The sequence below is a fragment of the Polyodon spathula genome, chromosome 21 (genome assembly GCF_017654505.1).
Source record: "Polyodon spathula isolate WHYD16114869_AA chromosome 21, ASM1765450v1, whole genome shotgun sequence".
Taxonomy (NCBI): domain Eukaryota; kingdom Metazoa; phylum Chordata; class Actinopteri; order Acipenseriformes; family Polyodontidae; genus Polyodon; species Polyodon spathula.
In genome coordinates, this window is record NC_054554.1 from 26,541,460 (window position 1) to 26,558,116 (window position 16,657).

At 38.5% G+C, this 16,657-nt stretch overlaps 1 protein-coding gene across 7 annotated transcripts; it reads right to left on the bottom strand.

Moving 5' to 3' along the window:
• Positions 1–2,485: 2,485 nt before the first annotated feature.
• On the bottom strand, positions 2,486–15,741 carry LOC121296340 (transcription factor MafG-like). Of its 7 annotated transcripts, none has more exons than XM_041221773.1 (4): positions 15,598–15,741; positions 7,615–7,744; positions 6,936–7,001; positions 2,486–6,358 (listed from the first exon to the last, which is right to left on the bottom strand). In XM_041221773.1, the coding sequence occupies exons 3-4, from the start codon at positions 6,969–6,971 to the stop codon at positions 5,906–5,908; spliced, it is 489 nt and encodes a 162-aa protein (XP_041077707.1). In that variant the 5' UTR covers positions 6,972–7,001; positions 7,615–7,744; positions 15,598–15,741; the 3' UTR covers positions 2,486–5,905. The 7 variants fall into 7 exon arrangements, with proteins under 7 accessions (XP_041077707.1, XP_041077708.1, XP_041077709.1 ...); XM_041221774.1 differs by having other exon boundaries at positions 7,615–7,769; XM_041221775.1 differs by lacking the exon at positions 15,598–15,741 and adding an exon at positions 15,320–15,587.
• Between the last annotated feature and the right edge of the window lie 916 nt (positions 15,742–16,657).

Genomic DNA, 16,657 nt, shown 5'->3' on the forward strand with positions numbered 1-16,657 from the left:
GAATACATATTACTTATCTACAGATTGCAAAAAAGTACAATAATTTAGTAAATAAATACATACAATTGAACAGACTTATTTTTCATACAAAGCACTGTGATATAATTTATTACACCCCTTTAGAAACAGACATAAAACAACAAGGATAGATTATTATTTATTAACCATATTCATAAAAATGCACTACTTTTATATCGCTCACAATTTTCACTTTAGACTTTGAAGCAAAGATGACTTTATTCTTAAGCTATTAAGAGTTACTGGAGATCAGATAATGTACACTGTAAGTGGCCAAACAATTAACACAAGCTCTGCCACCCAAGTGCTAAGAGAATGTCCTTTTGTTTTAAATATAATTCTACACTTCACTTATAACCAAAGGGTGTAATGAAACAAATGCAGACTGCAGAGGTACACGCAATAGTGCGGTTAACACATTTCAAATATCGACAATTACTCAGGTTTCATCTGTGTTTTGGGGAAGGATTACCAACAGCATTAAAAAAAAGACTCTTCATTACAACTACATCTAATTGGTCTAGCAGCAAAATAGAACGTTTTCAATTTAAAATTAAACATGAACGACAAATACTGTATGAAGCCTTCAAAATGCAGTGAGCAACCCTGGCCCTTCCCTTAATTAAAAAACACTTTTCCAATTTTAAAACCACTTTCCTTCCTGCACAATGCATAACCGGTGACAAGTGGTTTTTATTTTAAAGATTTGTAACCTAGCAGTTCACTTGATAAGGCGTTGATCTACAGTTTGTTCCACTGTAGCTGTTTTTTTTTCCACTGGCTGTTGCAAAGCTGGGCTTGAACCCCAGTCAAAAAGCAAAGAGGAGCACAGACCATTCTGCACAAAAGCACCACCAACCTCCTGACACCCAGAACTGCTCCCAGGTAAAAGGTGAGGACTTTTTCTGATATGCAAATATACTGTATCAAACTCTGCAGCTACCAGGAGACTGCGCTTATACAAAATATCATACAAATATAGAGAAAATAGATTTAATTCCATTGCCACCCCCCACCCCCCTCCTCTTTTTAGTTCAGTTCTTTTTGTGCTGGTTTTCCCCATCTAGACAGCCGTCACCGTTACACATCTGTTTTTTTGTGGTTTTTTTAAAGTCTGTATTGTAGGTGAATAGGTGTGCAAAAGTGCACTAAAAACAGACTGAAATAACTCACCAGCTCAAAGTTTGCAACTCTTCTTTCTAAGTGCAATGGGAAATAAAAATTATGTTTAAAACCTTGAAAGAAAAACTACTCTTTTTTCTTTTTTTTTTTTTTTTTTTTAAATATGCAAACATTATGAAATACTGGAATTAAAGTGAACTGATTTCTTTAAAAAAAAGAATCTAACTGGAAGCACTTGTAAGTATGCAAGGTCAGACCAGGACTGGGACCACAAAACGTAACTGGGTAACACCAAGAACTGAAAAAGTACACATAGCTGACCTGTTTCAGTGGTGAGGGGTGTAATGAAGTACACAGATATTACAATTAAGTCTTTTATTGCTGAATGGTCTATAGTGAATGGATTCTGAAATCTTGTGAAGGAAGGAAACAGTTAGGTTAACACAGCGTTTACAGATCCAACAAGAATCATATAGATAGACATATAGCACTCTGTATAAAAAAAAAAAAAAAAAAAAAAAACTATTTACTTTGTCACATTACAACAAGACAACCCAAAGTTTAGAGCTATTGCCTCTCGCTGCAGTCCATTAAGTTGCATATTTAAAAAGGTTCACTTTCACAACAGTCACCACGACGTACACATGTACGCAACACGGTCTCCAGAAGAGAACACGAAAGACACAAGGCGCTTGCTACAAGCACTTCAACCCTTTACACACTGTTCACAGAGGGAATCACAACAGAATCTCCACAGCAAGAGAGACAGAACGTTCACACTGAAACACAAGCAGCATGGAGAAATAGGAAAAACTTCAGGAGTACACCTTCACAGCACTAGTGGAATAAAATCTGCCTTCTGTTGGTTTTTTTTTGCTTTTTTTCTTAACTGCTGTCCATTTGCAAGAGAAGAAAGAAATGCCTGGGGGGCTCCAGTGTTTTGTACAGCTATGGCCAAATGTTTTGCATCACCCTATAGAATATATTAATGAAGCCTGCTGAATAATGTTACATTAACATATCGAATTACCGCTTTGCAGTTTTCCATATACTTAACGAAAAACGTGACATTTGGAAATCTAACATGGAAATACTATACAACTGTTATGACTTGCGGTAGACTTTTGCAATATCACATTGAAGTTTCTTTGATTTCATTCAATAACAAAATAATGTCAATATAGTTGTATTATTATTATTATTATTATTATTATTATTATTATTATTATTATTATTATTTTCTGAATCCAAAATTTCTAGGTGATGCAAAACATTTGGACAAACAGTTTAGTTCCGAAGGTTCAAGTGTTTAGGGGTACGGGGAGCACAACATAAATATATTAAAAATGAATTTCCACAGCGAATCAGCTTTTAGTTTCCTGCAGTTTGGTTCATAAATTTGTTCACAAACTGATGGGTGTGAAGGAGGTTTGCTCACTTTCTTCTGTGAGCAGCTGCACTCACAAAAACTCTTGCCTTGCAAGTGGGTATTTTTCCTAACCGAAAGAACTTTAACCCTAACTTTTAAATAGCCGGGTATGATTAGACAACAGCTGTGATGGGAGATTCTACCTCAGAACCTTCTACTGAACGCCTCCTGCACAGGACCAGAGTAACGGCTCCAACAAGTCAAGTCTGGATTTCATTTTTTGCTTTTTAAATTCTTCCCTTTATAAAACTTGGATCAGCTGCAGAAGTACAGTATGTTAATTAAAGTTTGAGGTTCTCATTCCACTGTTCATTCAAGTTCATATTTTTTCATGTTACCCTTTATTTTTAATGGGCACTTTGCTGATTAACTCTTATCTATTAGCATAACAAACTTTTTTTAAAAACTAATAAAAAGTACTGTCGTCTTTAAAAAAAAACCCTTAAAAAGCTTTAAACCCATTTCTCTCATGTTGTCACAGCATATTTTTAAGCTAGTTAACAGTTTAGCACAGAAAGTGCCCATTCAACTAAAGCGTTACCCATGGAATTAATTTCTAGCTCTGTAGCAAAAGTACTCTTCTTGATGCTTGCAAGTGCTGTAACTGATTATAACTTTATAAAAGCTTACAATAGTTTTGCTAAGTGTTATCTAAATAAACCACATATTTAAGGCTTCAGTCATATGCAATGTATTGATCAAGGGCAACTATTCACAACTACAGTACTGTAACATTATTATGGCTAAACGTTATTTCTGTGAATGAATTTAATACCTGTACGATAACTGTTTATAGTGAATAAGTGCAATATTTTTTTTTATCAATTAGCGACAGAATTCCCTGTATAATCAGCAGCAGCTAGGGCTGGTTGAATGTGTAAAAGAGGCTTTGCGGTCTTTAGTTTCTGGTCCTTTACAAGACGGCAGTAGCTTAGGATCTGTGAGAAGCATGTTTCTGTCCTAACCATGTAATACCCAGTACAAGAGTATAGCACACCCCTGGCATTAAAAAAAAAAAAAAAAAAAACATAGCAGAAAAATATACAAGAAAGAAAAACCCAAACAAAAACAGAAAACACAATCACACATCACAAAAGTAACTTAAAACAATAGGCAGCAGCACATTATTTTCACCTTCAGACCTCCACGTTTATGTTCAGCAGCTCTCGGGATCAATAGGAATAGCTAAATTCTAAAGAGCGGACTTCCCGAAAGCCTAGGAAACTACATTATTTGGGGAAAATGTGTGCATTTCCACAGTGTGTCTCTTACTTAAAGATCAGGCGAAGCCTCCCCTTGTTTCTATGTCAACGCACACAACACACCACAGGCGCGCGCAGAACCCTCTGGGTTCATTAAAGCATGAACATGTGGTGAGGAGAAACGATCTTTCAACACCAAACAAACAATAAAATGGAGAAACTGACCTGTCTTTGCACGAGGAGGAAGCTGCAACAGTACACACGCATATAGGTTCTTCCATGGAATCGTTTCACGGAAGGAATTCTTCTACACAAACACCGGTTGATGCGCTGTAACGGCTAACCGATCATTTCTACTTATCAACTAATTATAGGGTGTTGCCAGCTAACCAAAAAGTACTAGAAGCATTCATGACACAAAGAGGTGGTGGTCTGAAAGCGTAGACGTGCCGTTTACATCACAAGTAATCACTTAAAAAAAAATAAAAAGTACAGCATCACATCCATATAGTGAACAATACTGTCACCTTGTCACTTAAAAATCACACCACTCTGCGTCACGGTACGTGCCTAGCCACTAGGAAAAGCTATCAACTTCAATAATAAGCCACTTTCGGTACAATTGCAAAAAAAAGGATATCAAACAATTTATTTTTTGTCTTTTTTTTTCTTTTTTACATTTTATAAATAATGCAAGAAATGCTCTATGTATTTATAAAACTCAAACTTGAACGCGGACAAAGATCCTTTGAATACATATACAACGACTTTTCATAATAAAGTTTGTGTGAGTACAATTTGTCTATTTATGTGGTTAGCTAGTCCCCCCCCTTTAATAAATTTTTTTTTTAAAAGTTGTCATCTTTTAGAAACTGGGTCTGTCTTGAAGTAACTGTGAAGCTATTAGTGAACAACAGCTTTACATCAAAATTATTTATTTTCATTGTAAAGATTAAGACAGTACCAACATATTATATATGTTGCATATATAAAACAGACCCAGGATATACCCACTATAGTGGGCAAGGGAAAATTGTTGTCCAAGAATCCAAGTAGGTTGTCATCAACCTATATAGATTGATCAACAGGGTGTCATAATATTTGGGATAACAGAAATACCTAAAGCCACCATTGTTTTTGCAATGTTTCTTACATAACAGCTTGTAAACCATCAACCCCAACATGGGAACAAAATGCACAATGTTTTAGGGTTTTTTTTGTTATTTTATTTTTTTTAAGAAAGGACTATCCAATCACATAAATTGGTCATATCAACTAATATCTCTACCACTGTTCTGATACTGTACAGCTCTGAAATATGTGAACACACAGCTTTTTTTTTTTTTTTTTTTTTTTTTGCAATTTGTTTGGTCAGTGCAAAATATTAGGCACAGTTACATATTAAAAAAAACAAAAAAAAAGTGGAAAAAAGTTTTGGTTCACCTTCAGTCCTCCTCAAACAGACTAGGTTGAATTGATTTAAACTTTGAGCCAATTGCATAGCTATGGTCAGCTGAGCTTACAAAAGCATCAACATTACTTTCAGTTCTCTCCATGTTTCAGACATAGTTACTGTATGCAAAATGGAGTTTTGTTCCGACATGCAAAAATAGAAAAAACATGAAGATTTTTTTAAATAATAATAATAATTCCATAAATAGACCACTGGGCTAACAAATTCCTACGTTCCTAAAATGAACAAAGTATTAAAATCTTTTTGGACCCGTGTTAACCCTAAACAACTTCAATACAGTTGTATGTTTTGTTTTGTTTTCAGTTCTACTAATCCATTGCCGGTTTCAGCATGGTTTGCTGGATCAGATTTTAATTTCCAGTCTGTTAAACCCAGCCAAGATGCCACATGATGTTACCCAGCACGGTCCTGCTTAGACACCGGGAAGCCTGGAGGAGAAGGGACCTGCCTCAGGGTGGCACAGTACGGCAGGGGCTGAGCTGGGCTTGAATAATCCAGGCAGTTGCCAATCCCCAGCTCTAACCAGCCCACCGAACGCAACCACTGCCACAAGGTGGTTTGTATGGTTGGTGTAAAAGAAAAGAAAAAAAAAATGTGCTCAGTTATGATGCACTGACCAGCCTTGTTCTCCCAACCACTGCCCTCAAGCCCTGCCAGATACTAAGACCTGGCGCCTGTTTTTGACTTTACTATTGTGATGACGCTGGTGGTGGCCACTTTGCCGGGGGTGAGGGGCCCGATGACGGAGGCAATGGGTCCCCGGGAGGGGGCCACGGGGCTGCGGGCGACTGTCCTGGCAAAGTTCTGCAAGGCTTCGTACTTGGAGCGCAGGGCGTTGAGCTCCTCCTTCATGCTGGCGTTCTCCGAGGCCAGCTTCTCTACTTCCTGCTGTAGCTCCGCCTTCTGCTTCTCCAGCTCCTCCTTCTGCGTGACCCGCTTGACCCGGCAGCTGGCCGCATAGCCGCGGTTCTTCAGCGTGCGCCGCCGCTGCTTCAGCTGCAGGATCTCCTCTTTGGTCAGGCCGCGCAGGTGCTGGTTCAGCTCCCGCACCGACATCGTCACCAGCTCCTCATCCGTCAGACTCGTGCCATTCTCCCCGGGCTCCCTTTTCACCTGGAAAAACAAGCTGTTACTCCACAGCAACGCAGCACATCCTGGTTAATCATCTGGTGAATAAACTGATCATCAGTTTTTCAATGAAGGCAATCTGATGTTCCACCGCTGAAACTCAACAAGCTGCACAGCGATATCAAGCCTTCCCATGTATTAGGAGCATAATGAATTGTTGCATATTTATTATAACACCCCCAGACAGCAACCTAAAGCCGACTGCCCCCACACAGCATGACTGCTGTGTGTGGTGAGCACATAACCATCCAACTGCTACATTATTTATTGAATGTTTTTATTTCCCCTCCTGGTATCCTACTTCAGCCATGTATACATTAGTATTAGGTTTTTATTAACATAATCAAGACACAAACATTTCCGCTAAGTCATCAATTTAATGACACTAGCCAGGTTGAAGGTGGCCAGATAAAAAAAATACAAACAGCTCAGCAAGGTATGTCCATTGAGGATAAAAACCCTTTAAGCAACAGTGGTAGTACCAGCCTCTCCCAGTAGCATGAATATCCTGATTCAAAGCAAGTGTGCAGGTGAGAAAATAAAACGTCACGCACCACCATACCTTTAAGGCCTTGTTTCCCTTGTTGGCAGTCGTCATACCACGAGACCCTGTTCAGACAACGCAGGTCTGAAAAAAAAAAAAAAAAAAACAAGAGAGAACAACTGAACAATCAGAGGACACTGCAACACAGCAGGCTAATGCACCTGGTTTGATTCCAGCTCAGGTCACAAGTGAAAGGAGTTTGGTGGATTTAAACGAGCCAGTGCAATTGTCAGGGATTGCTCAGGTCAACATTGAGGTGTACTGTATGAGTGGGAAGCTCTCATGGTGTGCTTGATTGTTGCCAGTGCCATTGTATCTCACCTGCCATGAGCGTTACAGTACCCAAATCAAATACCTCTGTCTGATAGCTTCATACAGCCCCAGCACAAGATTGCTACACTTGCATTAAGATCATCTTGCTAATTATCTTAGTCCTTCTTCCAAGACAATGACTTCATCCACAGTAATGTTTTAAACAAAAAACATCTTCAAAGCAAATTACACCCCGATGACGAAATGTTGACAGCTACCCCACTTGTTTCCTTTCAGGTATGGAATAGCTCTTAACTTGACTGCAGGCACGCGTGCAGAGGCAGCACCTTTACCAGTAAACCACACTCGGCCGTACTGTAACAGCACAGTTTTAAAACAGCGAGCCAATTTGAATGAATACATCAGAAACTGTCCAAATACGTACTGTAAAAAAGAAGTCGCAGTTAATTTCTCAGTGTAGGACATTGAAAGCAAAAGATAACAGCCTCCAGTTTCCTGTTTCCGGCAGGCTCCTTAGGTGGTACAGCGGGTTCATTAACCATTTCCAGTAAGTTCTATGAGAAGAAAAAAAAACAAACACTATTCCTTACTCAGTAGCCATTATCAGAATTCTAACCTCCTGTTTCACCATTTATAGAATTACTGGAACATGCCCCTAACAGTGGGGTCCTGCCCTTTTCTCCAAGTGAATTTACACAAGAAAAAAAAAAAACACAGTCTGTGCAAAACAATACGTGCATCCTGAAAATAAATATTTACGCACTGTGAGCTTCACAGTGTGCTGCGTCTGATTTTCAGTAGGTCAACAGGCCAGATGTCTGGATCGGACTGTGAGCTGCTGCTGTCTGGGACCAGTAATTATTAGAGGCCAGCCCCGACTCCTCAAACTGTATACCCTGCATCAGCAGTTTACTGGCTACTTCCAGCAGATTCTCTCACCTACTGATTCTTAAGTACTGTAAACTGGGTTTAGAAATGGGACAGTGGTCCCTCCCGGTCAATGCAGTGCTGAAACACAGTCAGCGAGTATGGTTAACCTCCTTAGTAAGATGCAAATTGACACTGCTCATTGCTCTACTGTATATCATCACATTGTAGGTGCGTTTTAATCCTTTGACTGCTCAGGGTATGTCCCCCTACGTATGTAACGCCTGGATATATATGCCGTGGTTCTGTTCATTGTAATACTAATGGTTTGGATGATCGACTTGGTTTCATAATAGTTTAGCCTGAAATTGGTCAGTAATTAGTAATTGGAATATCTTCTTTTCTGCAATTATGTATCTTAAGCAGCAATATTAGTTCAAACTTATAAATGAACAGTTGTGTCCTGTGACTGAGCAAATATCATGGGATCCAGTCATACTGACTCAGCAGATTCTTAATGTCCTCCAGCCCTAACCAGCCTCACCCCGCAACTCAACAGAATCTCATGGTACACCACACAGTGAGAACAGCCCTGCGAAGGCTATCTGCACTATACTCCATGCAAAAACTGCAAAAACACATGTTGTTACTTAGACGTTTGAAATGTAAACAACAACAACAACAACAACAATAATAATAATAAACCTTACCCAAGAACCACGATTCTCGGCATCTGTAAAGTCTGTCGTATAGAATAAATTAAAAAGGAGTTTATGGAAAGTAATTGACTTACTTGAAAACTATTCAGTGTACTTCAAAAACTGAGCAGATAATATTAACAGTATCACTTTACTCAGCGGCAGTAAAGGACAAATATGAACCATAGTGGTAACACTGTAGTTTTGTTAGAAAGTCAATAATGCATCTATAAACTTGTTATAAAGGAAAACACTGCCATATTAACCTTAAACTAATAATTGCAGATTATATCAACAACGTTACAAAACATGTAGCCCAACTAAGCATATATTACAATACTATATGACTTGAAGCTTATGGGTCATTGAAGAATGATGTAATACCCTGTTTTTCCTTGTTAAGAATTGTTTTATAACAATTTGTTTTATAACAATTTAAAACTGGATAGGATCCAGTGATGTCATTTCAGCTGGAAGCCCATAACTGCATGATCCCTTCAAAAGTGAAATGAGACGACCAGACCAGGGCCAATACAGATTTTACAAGACAACCTTGTATGAATAACTGTGTAAGAAACCAATCTAATACCGACACAGCCTGACACTGCACACTCCATCCTTCACAGTGCAAACCGGCTTTATAATAAAAAGCAGCTGCTTTTGGTCCACTGGCTGGCACACCAGCCCAGCCCCAAGCAAACAGATCTAAGAAGTGTTGCTTGTATCCTGCCTTTGCAACAGACCCATCAGGTCTCACATTCAGTCATGTGCCTTTGTCTATACAGTCACACTAATGAAGGCACAAGTCAAAATCTTTGGTCTACTGGTTAAAACCCACAGCGTCCAGTTAGCCTCCGACAGGACACTGTACTGTACGTGTAGCGAACAGTTGAAACAGTTTGGAAACTAGAAGCACAGATTGTTAAAAACGAAATAGGGAAGCTGTGCTGCCAATCATTACAAAGGTTTTACTGGAAAAAAAGGTCTAAAAATACAGAAAGGCAACTCTGATTGCTTTATAATTTGTGCACAGTACAGAAACTGCAAGTCACTCCTCCTGTTTAGGGCTCCAATATAGGTATTTGTTTCTGTTTTGGATAATTGGAACTCAAATTGAGATTGCTCTCTGTAGAGATGCTGTGCCATCTGTCCTCAATAGGACTGTGCACGAAAATGTACCTATCCTACCTGTTAATTATTATTTAATAATCACCCGACTACAGCAAGCACTAAACTTGAATTAAGTCAGAGAACATCCTTCTGTTTTTATTTCATATTACAAAAAACCGAAGGACTAACTTTTTCATTTAGCTTTTTTTTTTAAAACTGTTTTGGCCCACTCATTCCTTCTGGTTTTAATTGTAAGCATTTAAGCACAAACATTCCAACCATGAAGGTATTATGACTGATCCTGCCACCCACAGCAAACAAGGAGGTGGGCAGAACAGTTCATACATTTTCCAAATGCTACTTTTCTATAGCAGTGTGTAGGGTGGGCATGTAAAACAAGTTAATTCACAATGTTGTTCCATTATATCACAGACTAAGCCCCCCACCCACTCTCGGTACTTGATAGAAAATAAAATCTTAATTTTAATATAAAAGTACACACACACCCCTCATTCCCCACCTCTACCAACTTTCTTAAAAAAATGTCTCCGAGGTCCAAGAATAAATGAAGAAAACTAACCAAAGCAAATCCCTTCGGTCTTTGTGTTTTCAGGGAACTTAATTTTATTTTCATCATTCAAAAGGCTTCTTGTGTGTAAATAAAGCAAGAACAATGAGGATTCTTCATCCTAATTGACAGCCCAGCAGCCCCACATAGTCATTTATTCATGCCAGCAGGTCCTATACTGTGACATTTCTACTGACAATATTACTCTTAATTTTCATGCTGGAAGTACCTGCAAGGAAAAGTCCCCTTACACAGCGTAACTGAATTGTCTTCGGTAAATGGTTTGGCTACTGTGTATGCTTAGCAGGGGAAGTGAGACAGCGCGAGAGTAGCATTTTTTGCAAGTGCAGGCTGAATTTTTATGAATCGCCTGGAAGATTGCTGACTTCTCCTGGAACAATCATCACATCCACAGAAATTAAAATAAGATGGAAAAAAAACTGCTGAGTGTGAACACAAAGGACCAGCAAAATAAAATTTAAAAAAATTGCCAGAACTGCATCCTCGACACATTTCCAGGAGCTTTTCCAGGAGAAAAACCCTGAACTCAGCAACATCCAAGACCACATCTCCAATTAGAAAGTTCTCAACTTGAGCTAACGTGAGTGAGATGCCTATCACTCCACCCTTCAAACTCCCCTCTTGTTAATAAATCAGGAGGAGAGATATAAAAGCGCTGATAAGACTAATTTCCCTATACCTCGTTTTATACCTTACAGAAGCCATTATTTGTAGCTATCTGTTAGAATGCAACAAGGCTGTCAGGCACCGTTCAGATTTGCTAATTAACGACATGATTATTTAACTGCACTCCAGTGCAATGTGCGTCTTCTGTGTTGAATATTTACTGGCATGTGTGAGGGGCTGTAATGACTAAACCCAGTACTTTCCAGAAAGATAGTCTTCATTCAGTACAGAGTCGACTGAAATTAAACTCTCATAAGTGTCACACCGTTATTCAACATGGGCGATTACAACCACTTCTTTACTTTTAAATAGGGTTTCAAAAGTAGAAATTAACTCCACTGTTCAATTCTGAGGCTATTAAATGCCAAGCGCGTCTCACTTGTAATATCACATTACGACAACTCTTACAAGGACACAAGGTGGTGCAGAAGCTTACAGTATAAAAGTGTTCAAATGTAATTAATAAAAACCTTTAATCAGCTCTAACTGTACAGCGTTGGTGCGATTACATTATATGGGTCTGAACTGGACTTAAAACAGACTCGAATACCTGTAGGGACACCCCCCAAAAACCTTACCAATTCCAGGACACACTGTCACATTTCTTGAGAAATCAACAATTATGAAGCAACAGTACAGAAACAGGTCAAAGAACAACAGGCTCCGATGAGCAGGCAGTCACTCGATTAGATGCACTGAGACTCAGCACTGAGCTCTTCCACCTAAGGTAGTGGCCCCTTTAGGGCAGGTTGTTTGGGGAATATTGATGCAATATTAATTTAAAAAAAAAAAAAGTTTCTAAAAATTTTACAAAACAGCAGGTTGCATTGGCTAGCTCAATTCTGTCCTGGCCACTGTGTTATTTCACATGGTTGTGGGGGGGTCCCTGTTTGCTCTTTTGGTTTCTGAGCAGGAACGTGTGCATTCTGGTTCAGGCAAGACTGAGTCATGTATTGCAGCAAGCATTTTTATGATCTCAGCCTAGCTCTTGGTGCGTGGAGTGAATCGTTTCACAATTCCGGTCATCAGCATGTGCTATATATGTATGTAAGTAATATATATATATATATATATATATATATATATATATATATATATATATATATATATATATATATATATATATAATATATATTTATATATATATACTATATATATATATATATATATATATATATTATATTATAATTCATCAGTTAATTATTAATCTACGGACTTCGTCGTCAGTGTGACGATTACATCTCAAAGACTAGGGGATTGTACATATACATATAACATATATATACATATATACATATACATATATATATATGAGACAAACCCTTTAGGACAGGTAACAACCAGGCTATTAAAAGATAGGTATTCAGAGCATGAAATAAAGGAGAAAAAAACAAGTTCACAAGATCAGTGGTACGTGGTATTAAGGTGAGGGAAAAATAACGTGTCAACACGTTTTTCACTTCGGGTGCTAAATCTGTGTAATCGAGCAAAATTTCCTAACACTAGCAAAAAAAGATGCAGAGTCAGTGGATTCAAATTGGTTTTATTACCAGGTTTCTCTAGAGAGGACCGCTAAGGTTAATTTGGTCCCCTGATGCAGTGATAGCCAAGCGGACAGGAGATAAACGAACTAAATCATCTTTTTAATTTTCCCCTCTGGGGTCAGTAAAAACTTTGCCGTGGATTCCACTACCCAAGCAAAATAAACAAGCATGCTGGCAAACATTTTAAATGGGTAACTTGCTGATCAGCACAGCGCTGTACTTTGGAATTACAGTGCATACTTTACTCATAAGTTTGGAGGAGAATTTAGCTCAATTAGGTACAGTAAGACAGCAACCAGACCAGCAGCCTCTGTCTGTGGTCAGATACAGAAACATAGACAGAGTTCTCATCCTATCTGTACTTTCCTGGACCTGCCCATTTTGGAGGCACAACCCTTGGTAACTGTTCTATTTTGGGCATGGGAGCACTGGATTGGAGCCCAGACACCAGCAGGGATACCCAATTCATTAAACAGTGATTAATCCACACAAAGATCTCAATCATAAAAAGATCAGTCACATTTCTCGTGGTCTTCAGAGTTACAGGCTTCTGACAAGTGTGACTCTGACACTGCATTGCACCCCTTCGTCAACCTAACTCCAGTCGCAGGACTGGTTTCTGCATCATTAACCTTGTTACTGTATCTCCATACTGACACAGTATAGACTATCAGAAAGAAGACAACTAATAAATGTTGAAGTTAGAGAACAAAAAAAAAAGATGACTAAAGAATCCTCACTCAACTGTATTTATACAAATCCTTTCAATGGAAGCAGTTTTACAAGTGCTGAAGACCGACAAGCCTGGGTGCTTCAACACTTGGTGCATTCTTCTAGGGGTTGGTTATAAACTGAAGGCAACGCGTTGACAAAACAAAAGCAAGCGACTGTATAAACTAAAAAATGCATTTGTTCTTCAGATGAAAAGCACGCATACTGAATGCATCCTTATTAATTCTCTTTTTCCCCCCAAGAACTTTCTGAAGTTCAAAATGTTTAGCATTCAAGCCTGCTGTCACTCACATATTCTAGGAGGTGCAACGGGTTCGGCAAAGGTCCCTTCCCTTTCTGAAATACATGGATGGTAAGAAGACTCCCATTGTATAGCAATTTGCTCCATTTCTTGTTTCACTATGCGTTTTAACAAGACACACCTGCGCTTGTTACTAATACACTTGGGTTTCAAGCTTATAGTAAAACCTGGAATGGATGAAACTGCTGAGCAACAGGAGTCTCCAGGAGTCTTTCAATAAACACTCACCTCTGAAATACACCAAAATAAACAATTATTTTTGTAAGTGAGTGAAGACCCAAACCCTGTGCATGCTGAGTAAAGACGTCTTTCTTGTGGTAACGAACCTTGAAGAAATGTCACAGGGAGGAACACACTGTAGCCTGGTAAACCAGTTCAGATTTCTGTTTCTTTGAATTTGAGTTTATTTTTTAAATACATCCCTGCCTGGACTGCAAAACAAGGCACTACAGTATGATGAATGCCTGCATATGTACTTAATTTCAAGAGCACTTGGGGAATTTTTTACTTTACAAAATAAACAGCTAGAAGTGGCAATCCTGGGTAGACAAATATCAAGCTGTCAGGCAGTTACTGTATCTTGACAGGTGGCGTCTATCTCATCATGGGGCTGGAAATAACTGGTAATGTTACTATGCATCTAGCCCATGCCACACATGTAGTGGGGGGGGGAGGGGAGAGGAACCCCCCCCCCCCCTTTTTTTTTTTTTTTTTTTTTTTTTTTTTTTCACAGATTTTTTTATTTGTTTGGGTTTTTTTTTACAATTTCCTTTTCATTGTCAAACAGAAAAACAACCTTCAATATACTATTTGAAAAATGTATTCCAGTGCATTTTAAAACTGCTGAATTATCACCGATTTGTTGGAACACAAATGCAATATAATTACTCTGTCTGTCACCTGACAGTTAGTCTCTTCACCAAGTTCAAACTATCCCATTCCTGTCTTAAAAAAAACAAACATTACATTATCTCCTAAACGCGTTAGTACTGGAATATAGAATACCTGGTCCTGATGCAAATTCTCTGTCATCTCAGAAGCGGTGTCGTTAATAACATCGATTCCTTCACACTGAGGCGAGACCTCAGCTGATCAGTGCATTGCACATCACACACCTAATTCAACATTGTGACGAATCAGCACAATCCAATACCCCTTCAATCCGTCAGTGCACAGTATACATTTAAAAACGGTTAACAGAAATCATAACCAAAAGATTTCCTTGATCGTTTTTAATAAATGAGAACACCTGTCTCCCGCCACATCACATGAATGAAATGATTTTTTAAATGACGAAAACTTTCAATTGTGACACCTGACCCGAGGCTGTTGATTTTACAAGAGCGTTTTAATTCCGTGCAGACAAAACGAACAGAATGATGCCAGCCACTTCACCCAGGTCATCTATCCTTCAACCACATACCCTTACCTCGACCGTCTAGACAAAAGCAGGCCACCTGTTCTTAATAATATAGCTCTAGCAGGATTCGCTTTTGTAGCGCGGCTCCATCCTGATGAATCGGCATATTAAATCTGCTTTAATTGTACACTACACATTTCTCTACACGGTACACAGCAGTGTATTTAATTTAGCTTTTCGGGACGCGCAGCTACACACTCACCAAACCGTACTCTCTCAACACGGCTTGGGATTCCCTGATAACCATCTTGTAGAAGAAGCAGCAGCACGTCCCTTTGTTAAAACACTGACAACACTGACTCTGTTCGTGTTGCGTGTCTAATGACACGGTCCCTGATGAATCAGCACGTCTATCCCCACTTATATGTACTCAGGCAGCAGCGAGCAGAAGCCAAGGCGTGCACACTCACTCAGCAAAATAACACAGCCCTCTTCAATGTGCCGCTGGTGCTCGAAAAACAAACCCCTATTTTGACTCACCACACTCTGGGGAGACCCTATGCCCAGCGCCTTTGGTCTGAGATTTGATATTTAAAGGTGCGACGTCTATATTTCGGTGTAATTTGTAAAATTCAGTCCTTCGCCGCCTTCTTGTTGATCGCTTTCTCTTGTGCCGGAGCCAGACGTCATATGATGTTTGGTCACGCGGTTTCATTCATGAAGGATCTACGCAACTGGCAAAAAGACTTAAAGGGGCACAGCGCAAATATTTCTGCCTGACCACATTCTCTCACACACTGCAAAACAGGGTCTTAAAGGGGCTGAGCACCGTGCATACCTTAATAAATGCGTTTAACAAACAGAAGCCATAGCTCTTTAACGTGTTCTTTAGTGACTTTATCATAATAGTAATAATAATAATAATATGTGGATCGTGAACTGGCGTTGTTCTAGTTTGCACTGGTCATGGAGAAGGGGGTGTGAGTGCTACATGCACGCCTTCATGAAATTTGCTGTGCTGTTGTTGTGGTTCTTTTTCTATTTGATATAATTTTGACTCTTGAACTACATATCTGTATTGTTTTTGAATGTCGCAGTTGGCTGTTGCAAGTCTATACAATTCACCAAACAACAACAACAACAACAACAACAATAATAATAATAATAATAATAATAATAATAATAATAATAATAATAATAATAAATGTAGTATAAAGGGGAAATAATACTTAATGTTTTGTTGTAAATGCAGTGGGGAAAAAATAGAACCCAAGAAATACCCCGACTTTAAATACAAGGAAATGGGCTTTGTTTTTTAAATGGAAAGTAACACAGATACGGAAATTACTTAAATCATATGCCTTTTACTGCTTTCAGGATGTAAATATTTCGAAAAACAAGAATATAAATTTATAAAGAACAAGGAATTGGTCTTGTTCCTATATATATATATATATATATATATATATATATATATATATATATATATATAACGTATATATTTCAAAAAAATGTGTTTTTATAAATATAATCTCATTGCTTTTAGGTATTGCTAGTGTAGTTTTAGCATCTGAAATTAAGTAATATTTTCTCAAAAAAC

Coding starts and splice junctions, on each gene's coding strand:
- LOC121296340 (XM_041221776.1), bottom strand. CDS start 6,971: ATGACGACTGCCAACAAGGGAAACAAGGCCTTAAAG. Junction 6,359..6,935: donor AGGGAAACAAGGCCTTAAAG/GTATGGTGGTGC, acceptor TTGTTTTTCCAG/GTGAAAAGGGAGCCCGGGGA.